We start from the raw sequence: 7,967 nt of genomic DNA, 5'->3' as shown, positions 1-7,967 counted from the left end.
AGAAGGAGGGAGAGGGAGGGGATGGGGGGGGAGAAGGAGGGGGAGGGAGGGGATGGGGGGGGAGAAGGAGGGAGAGGGAGGGGATGGGGGGAGAAGGAGGGGGAGGGAGGGGATGGGGGGGGAGAAGGAGGGGGAGGGAGGGGATGGGGGGGGAGAAGGAGAGGGAGGGAGAGGGAGGGGATGGGGGGGAGAGGGAGGGAGAGGGAGGGGATGGGGGGGAGAAGGAGGGGGAGGGAGGGGATGGGGGGGAGAAGGAGGGGGAGGGAGGGGATGGGGGGGAGAAGGAGAGGGAGGGGGAGAGGGAGGGGATGGGGGGGAGAGGGAGGGGGAGGGAGGGGATGGGGGGGAGAGGAGGGGGAGGGAGGGGATGGGGGGGAGAAGGAGGGGGAGGGAGGGGATGGGGGGGAGAAGGAGGGGGAGGGAGGGGATGGGGGGGAGAAGGAGGGGGAGGGAGGGGATGGGGGGGAGAAGGAGGGGGAGGGAGGGGATGGGGGGGAGAAGGAGGGGGAGGGAGGGGATGGGGGGGAGAAGGAGGGGGAGGGAGGGGATGGGGGGGAGAAGGAGGGGGAGGGAGGGGATGGGGGGGAGAAGGAGGGGGAGGGAGGGGATGGGGGGGAGAAGGAGGGGGAGGGAGGGGATGGGGGGGAGAAGGAGGGGGAGGGAGGGGATGGGGGGGAGAAGGAGGGGGAGGGAGGGGATGGGGGGGAGAAGGAGGGGGAGGGAGGGGATGGGGGGGAGAAGGAGGGGGAGGGAGGGGATGGGGGGAGAAGGAGGGGGAGGGTGAGGATGGGGGGAGGAGGAGGGGGAGAAGGAGGGGGAGGGTGAGGAAGGGGAGAGGGGAGGGGTGAGGATGGGGGGGGAGAGGGGAGGGGGGAGGGAGGCGGAGGGTGAGGGGGGAGGGAGGCGGAGGGTGAGGGGGGAGGGAGGCGGAGGGTGAGGGGGGAGGGAGGCGGAGGGTGAGGGGGGAGGGAGGCGGAGGGTGATGGGGGGGAGGCAGAGGGTGAGGATGGGGGGAGGACGGGGGGTGGTGAGGATGGGGTGGGAGGAGGAGGAGGAGGATGGGGTGGGAGGAGGAGGAGGATGGGGTGGGAGGAGGGGGAGGAGGAGGAGGATGGGGTGGGAGGAGGAGGAGGATGGGGTGGGAGGAGGGGGAGGATGGGGTGGGAGGAGGGGGAGGAGGAGGAGGATGGGGTGGGAGGAGGAGGAGGATGGGGTGGGAGGAGGGGGAGGAGGAGGAGGATGGGGTGGGAGGAGGAGGAGGATGGGGTGGGAGGAGGGGGAGGAGGAGGAGGATGGGGTGGGAGGAGGGGGAGGAGGAGGAGGATGGGGTGGGAGGAGGGGGAGGAGGAGGAGGATGGGGTGGGAGGAGGGGGAGGAGGAGGAGGATGGGGTGGGAGGAGGGGGAGGAGGAGGAGGATGGGGTGGGAGGAGGGGGAGGAGGAGGAGGATGGGGTGGGAGGAGGGGGAGGAGGAGGAGGATGGGGTGGGAGGAGGGGGAGGAGGAGGAGGATGGGGTGGGAGGAGGGGGAGGAGGAGGAGGATGGGGTGGGAGGAGGGGGAGGAGGAGGAGGATGGGGTGGGAGGAGGATGGGGTGGGAGGAGGATGGGGTGGGAGGAGGATGGGGTGGGAGGAGGATGGGGTGGGAGGAGGATGGGGTGGGAGGAGGATGGGGTGGGAGGAGGATGGGGTGGGAGGAGGATGGGGTGGGAGGAGGATGGGGTGGGAGGAGGATGGGGTGGGAGGAGGATGGGGTGGGAGGAGGATGGGGTGGGAGGAGGATGGGGTGGGAGGAGGATGGGGGGGGAGGAGGATGGGGGGGAGGAGGAGGAGGAGGAGGAGGAGGAGGAGGATGGGGTGGGAGGAGGATGGGGTGGGAGGAGGAGGAGGAGGATGGGGTGGGAGGAGGAGGAGGAGGAGGATGGGGTGGGAGGAGGAGGAGGAGGAGGATGGGGTGGGAGGAGGAGGAGGAGGAGGATGGGGTGGGAGGAGGAGGAGGAGGAGGATGGGGTGGGAGGAGGAGGAGGATGGGGTGGGAGGAGGAGGAGGATGGGGTGGGAGGAGGAGGAGGATGGGGTGGGAGGAGGAGGAGGATGGGGTGGGAGGAGGAGGAGGATGGGGTGGGAGGAGGAGGAGGATGGGGTGGGAGGAGGATGGGGTGGGAGGAGGGGGAGGAGGAGGATGGGGTGGGAGGGGGGGGTGGGAGGGGGGGGAGGGGGTGGGAGGAGGGGGGGGTGGGAGGAGGGGGGGGTGGGAGGAGGGGGAGGAGGGGGGGGTGGGAGGATGGGGGGGAGGACGAGGGGGCGGGGAGGAGGAGGATGGGGGGGAAGGAGCAGGAGGATGGGGGGGAGGACGAGGGGGCGGGGAGGAGGAGGATGGGGGGGAAGGAGCGGGAGGATGGGGGGGGAGGAGGACGAGGAGGCGGGGGAGGAGGAGGATGGGGGGGAAGGAGCGGGAGGGCGGGAGGATGGGGGGGGAGGAGGACGAGGAGGCGGGGGAGGAGGAGGATGGGGGGGGAAGGAGCAGGAGGATGGGGGGGAGGACGAGGGGGCGGGGAGGAGGAGGATGGGGGGGAAGGAGCAGGAGGATGGGGGGGAGGACGAGGGGGCGGGGAGGAGGAGGATGGGGGGGAAGGAGCAGGAGGATGGGGGGGAGGACGAGGGGGCGGGGAGGAGGAGGATGGGGGGGAAGGAGCAGGAGGATGGGGGGGAGGACGAGGGGGCGGGGAGGAGGAGGATGGGGGGGAAGGAGCGGGAGGATGGGGGGGAGGACGAGGGGGCGGGGAGGAGGAGGATGGGGGGGAAGGAGCGGGAGGATGGGGGGGGAGGAGGACGAGGAGGCGGGGGAGGATGGGAGGGAGGAGGTGGAGGGTGACAATGGGGGGGGGGAGCACGTGGGGGTGGGTGAGGATGGGGGGGGAGCAGGACGTGGGGGGAGGAGAAGGGGGCGGGGGAGGATGGGGGGAGGAGGTTGGGGAGGGGGGTGGGGGGGAGGAGGTTGGGGAGGGGGGTGAGGGTGAGGTAGGGGAGAGGAGGGGGGTGAGGAAGGGGAGAGGAGGGGGGTGAGGGTGAGGAAGGGGAGAGGAGGGGGGTGAGGGTGAGGAAGGGGAGAAGGGGGGGTGAGGGTGAGGAAGGGGAGAGGAGGGGGGTGAGGAAGGGGTGAGGAGGGGGGTGAGGAAGGGGTGAGGAGGGGGTGAGGAAGGGGAGAGGAGGGGGGGTGAGGGTGAGGAAGGGGAGAGGAGGGGGGGTGAGGGTGAGGAAGGGGAGAGGAGGGGAGTGAGGGTGAGGAAGGGGAGAGGAGGGGGGTGAGGGTGAGGAAGGGGAGAGGAGGGGGGTGAGGGTGAGGAAGGGGAGAGGAGGGGGGGTGAGGGTGAGGAAGGGGAGAGGAGGGGGGTGAGGGTGAGGAAGGGGAGAGGAGGGGGGTGAGGGTGAGGAAGGGGAGAGGAGGGGGCTGAGGGTGAGGAGGGGGGTGAGGGTGAGGGTGAGGAAGGGGAGAGGAGGGGGGTGAGGGTGAGGAAGGGGAGAGGAGGGGGTGAGGGTGAGGAAGAGGGGAGGGGTGAGGATGGGGGGGGAGAGGGGAGGGGTGAGGATGGGGGGGGGAGAGGGGAGGGGTGAGGATGGGGGGGGAGAGGGGAGGGGTGAGGATGGGGGGGGAGAGGGGAGGGGTAAGGATGGGGGGGGAGAGGGGAGGAGTGAGGATGGGGGGGGGAGAGGGGAGGGGTGAGGATGGGGGGGGGGAGAGGGGAGGGGTGAGGATGGGGGGGGGAGAGGGGAGGGGTGAGGATGGGGGGGGGGGAGAGGGGAGGGGTGAGGAGGGGGGGGGGGAGAGGGGAGGGGTGAGGATGGGGGGGGGAGAGGGGAGGGGTGAGGATGGGGGGGGGGGAGAGGGGAGGGGTGAGGATGGGGGGGGAGAGGGGAGGGGTGAGGATGGGGGGGGGGAGAGGGGAGGGGTGAGGATGGGGGGGGGGAGAGGGGAGGGGTGAGGATGGGGGGGGGAGAGGGGAGGGGTGAGGATGGGGGGGGGGGAGAGGGGAGGGGTGAGGATGGGGGGGGGAGAGGGGAGGGGTGAGGATGGGGGGGGGAGGGGAGGGGTGAGGATGGGGGGGGGGAGGGGAGGGGTGAGGATGGGGGGGGAGAGGGGAGGGGTGAGGATGGGGGGGGGAGAGGGGAGGGGTGAGGATGGGGGGGGAGAGGGGAGGGGTGAGGATGGGGGGGGGGAGAGGGGAGGGGTGAGGATGGGGGGGGGAGAGGGGAGGGGTGAGGATGGGGGGGGAGAGGGGAGGGGTGAGGATGGGGGGGGAGAGGGGAGGGGTGAGGATGGGGGGGGGAGGGGAGGGGTGAGGATGGGGGGGGGGAGGGGAGGGGTGAGGATGGGGGGGGGAGAGGGGAGGGGTGAGGATGGGGGGGGGAGAGGGGAGGGGTGAGGATGGGGGGGGAGGGGAGGGGAGGGGTGAGGATGGGGGGGGGAGAGGGGAGGGGTGAGGATGGGGGGGGGGAGAGGGGAGGGGTGAGGATGGGGGGGGGGAGAGGGGAGGGGTGAGGATGGGGGGGGGAGAGGGGAGGGGTGAGGATGGGGGGGGGGAGAGGGAGGGGTGAGGATGGGGGGGGGGAGGGAGGGTGAGGATGGGGGGGGAGAGGGGGGGGGGGAGAGGGGAGGGGTGAGGATGGGGCGGGGGAGAGGGGAGGGGTGAGGATGGGGCGGTGAGGGAAATGGTGGGGGAGGGGATTTGGGGTGAGGAGGGGGAGGTAGGAAAGCCTGAAGAGGGTGTGACCAAACAGGAAAATGGAATGAGGGATTGGAATGAGGTGGGTGCGAGGGAGGGAGGGTTTCCAGGGAACAGGTTGGAGGTGGTGGGCTGGCTGGCGTGCACAGAGGGAGGGGTGGGAAAGAGAGAGGGAGGGAGGACCTGCTGAGGAACAGTGGGAGATGGGGGATCACACAGGGAGAGCAAACAACATGTGGGAGGAATATGAGACAAACTCAGCAGCTCTGCCAGTATCTACGGGGAGAAAAGCAGGTTTTTCTTAAATGAAGGGTCTCTGCGCTTTAAATGTTTACCCAGTTTTTTCTCTCCAAAGATGCTGCTGAAGAGGGTCAAAGGGGGTCACCTAGCTTGGACAAGCTTTAATAAACCTTAACTGTTTCCTTTGTTCAGAGAGAGCTTTTGCCACGTCCCTGTAAGGTGTGTTAAAGGTTCCTCTAGAAACCTTGTACTGTACTGTTTAATAAGTTTGGTTGTTTGTTGAAGTAAGTTGGTGTATTGCAGTTGCATCAAGTGTGAAAGCACCTTGGGAGTAAAAGAACTTAACACTGCCCGACCTGAGTTTCTCAAGCACTTTCTCTTTGTTTCGGATCGCCATCCAGTTTTTTTGTTTCACTGAGAACTGGAGGGGGGGGGGGGGGGGGGGTGGGAGGCGGTGCAAAAGAACTACTGTGGGGAGTAGGTTGAGTCGGTGATTGGGATGGGCACAGAGGAAAACCCAGTGGGGTGGACATAAAATGCCTGATATGAGTTTGGAGTAGAGATGTTACCCTTAGGGAGCTGTACTCAGGTGTGCCAATAAGTTCTTTGTCTAACGAACAGCACTCTGCTAAACAAAGACCTTGGAGTACAGGTTCACAGCTCCTTAAAGTGCAGTCGCAGGTCGATAGGATACCGAAGGCGGCATTTCATATGCTTTCTTTTATTGGTCAGAGTATTGAGTACAGGAGTTGGGAGGTCATGTTGCGGCTGTACAGGACGTTGGTTAGGCCACTGTTGGAATATTACGTGCAATTCTGGTCTCCTTCCTATCGGAAAGATGTTGTGAAACTTGAAAGGGTTCAGAAAAGATTTCCAAGCAAGTTGGATGGTTGGAGGATTTGAGCTATAGGGAGAGGCTGAACAGGATGGGGTTATTTTCCCTGGAGCGTCAGAGGCTGAGGGGTGACCTTATATAGGTTTATAAAAGCATAAGGGGCATAAGGTAAACAGACAAAGTCTTTTCCCTGAGGTCGGGGAGTCCAGAACTAGACAGCATAGATTTAGGGTGAGAGGGGAAAGATATAAAAGAGACCTAAGGGGCAACTTTTTCACACAGAAGGTGGTACGTGTATGGAATGGTATATGAATAGGAAGGGTTGAGAGGGGTGTAAGCCAACTGCTGGCAAATGGGACTAGATTAGGTTAGGATATCTGATCAGCATGGACAAGTTGGAGCAAAGGATCTGTTTCTGTGCTGTGTGTGTGTTGCTGGAAAAGCACAGCAGGTCAGGGAGGATCCGAGGAGCAGGAGAATCGATGTTTCAGGCATGAGCCCTTCATCAGGAGTGAGACTGGGAGCCTTGGGGGTGGAGAGATAAATTGGGGGGTGGGAGGGGAAGGTAATTGAGAGTGTTTGTAGAAAGAGGAAGAGAACTTCAGGGTAGGCATCCTTGGAAGAGGCTTTGTAGTAAGATTGAAATCCTGTTTCTGTGCTGTACATCTCTGCCTCTACCCTGAAATGATCCTATTAGGGGACAGAAATTGACTTCAATAGACAGGGTGGGGAAAAAAAATTGAATGGGCTCCTGTGAACCTTGTGATATCTATTGTTTATTTCTAGCAGACAAAATGGCAGAGAATGATGTTGAGAATGAGCTGTTGGATTATGAAGAAGATGACGAAAACCAGACCACAACAGAACCAGCAGCAACTCAAACTAAGAAAGATGTGAAGGGTTCCTATGTCTCCATTCACAGCTCTGGCTTCAGAGATTTTCTGCTCAAACCGGAGCTGCTGCGAGCCATTGTGGACTGTGGCTTTGAGCACCCTTCCGAAGGTAACATTGCTATCTGAGGCCTTGATATGTTACATTTTGAGTCTTCACTCAAGGCTTGTGATTGACACACTCTTTGACTGAGGCTTTCCCTTCTAATCTTGGGGATTGTAGTGCAGTTGGCAGAGACCTCAACTAATTCTAGGCCAGACGCAGGTAGTTTCTTGACCAGTAAGGGACTCAAATTATGGTGGGGATGGACCGTGACCTTATGGAGTGGTGGAGCACACACGAGGGGTCAAATGACCTGAGTCTTGTTTGTGTATAAAGTTACAACCTGATGGAACAAAGGTGGATCAGGAGACTGCGATAATGCCAGAATGAAAACTGACTTAATAGATTGGCCCAAGTACTCCAAATTCATTGGAGCAGCGTAGACAGGAGCTGTGCATTGGAACTTGTCTGAATTGCTTAGGAAATTTAAGATTCCAATGGGCATCTTCCCTATGTTTGGAACCATGCAAAAATGTTCCTTAAGTCTGAGGGTTCAGATTCTATTAAGTTACCAGGAAATTTAGAAAACTCAGTTTAATTCCTGAATAACGATGAAGCTGAGCCCCAAACTTAAGCCAGACACCCCAACGACACCTGTAATGGACCTAACGGGAGTTCTCCGACCATCAAAGGATTTTGTTATTTCCTTGGCACAGATGTGTCCTTTGATAGCGGCTGTCAGTGTTTGGTTGTACTACTGGCATTTTAAATCTCAGGCTACTACAATAGAGTGCTGTAAAAATCAGCATCGTTTTACTTCCTAATTATCCTGCCCAATCAGGCAGCTATGTTGATTTTCAGAATATCTGGCCCATGTGTTAACTTTTTTCAGTTGTTTACTTTGATTATTCACAGCAACATTGAAATAAGACTGCAGATGTTCCTTAACAGGACATGAGTCTATTTCACAAATAAGGGGAAAAGCCCAAGTATCCGTACTCAAAAGTTTTTGTGTATCTATTTATATATGACAGATTTTGACACAAACTGCAAGACAACATTTCAACCTATTTCCAACACTATACTTTTGCAGATAGTCCTCTTCCAAAGAAATTTCACACCTTAGCCCATCTCAATTTCTACTTTACTGACATGGTTTCTTTTTCCTGGCTGGCATGGATAGTTTTATGATTCTCCTCCCATGTCCAGAACACCTTTAAAATTAAAACTAAAGAATA

The 7,967-nt window shown here is 61.3% G+C and overlaps 1 protein-coding gene across 2 annotated transcripts in view; it reads left to right on the top strand.

The window, feature by feature from the left end:
• Positions 1–5,049: 5,049 nt before the first annotated feature.
• LOC122552162 (ATP-dependent RNA helicase DDX39A-like) overlaps positions 5,050–7,967 on the top strand; it is a 39,211-nt gene continuing 36,293 nt past the window's right edge. The window contains exons 1-2 of one of the 2 annotated variants that reach the window (XM_043694682.2): positions 5,050–5,180; positions 6,583–6,798. In XM_043694682.2, the coding sequence (XP_043550617.1) occupies positions 6,591–6,798 (208 nt within the window). In that variant the 5' untranslated portion in view covers positions 5,050–5,180; positions 6,583–6,590. The remainder of the gene's footprint in view (positions 5,181–6,582; positions 6,799–7,967) is intronic. The other variant, XM_043694683.2, reaches the window with a different exon arrangement.

The sequence above is a fragment of the Chiloscyllium plagiosum genome, unplaced genomic scaffold (genome assembly GCF_037043375.1).
Source record: "Chiloscyllium plagiosum isolate Xiang-an unplaced genomic scaffold, Cpla_swu_hap1 HiC_scaffold_45, whole genome shotgun sequence".
NCBI lineage: Eukaryota > Metazoa > Chordata > Chondrichthyes > Orectolobiformes > Hemiscylliidae > Chiloscyllium > Chiloscyllium plagiosum.
Note: the sequence above shows the minus strand (reverse complement) of the source record. Positions and strands in the feature narration are given on the sequence as shown.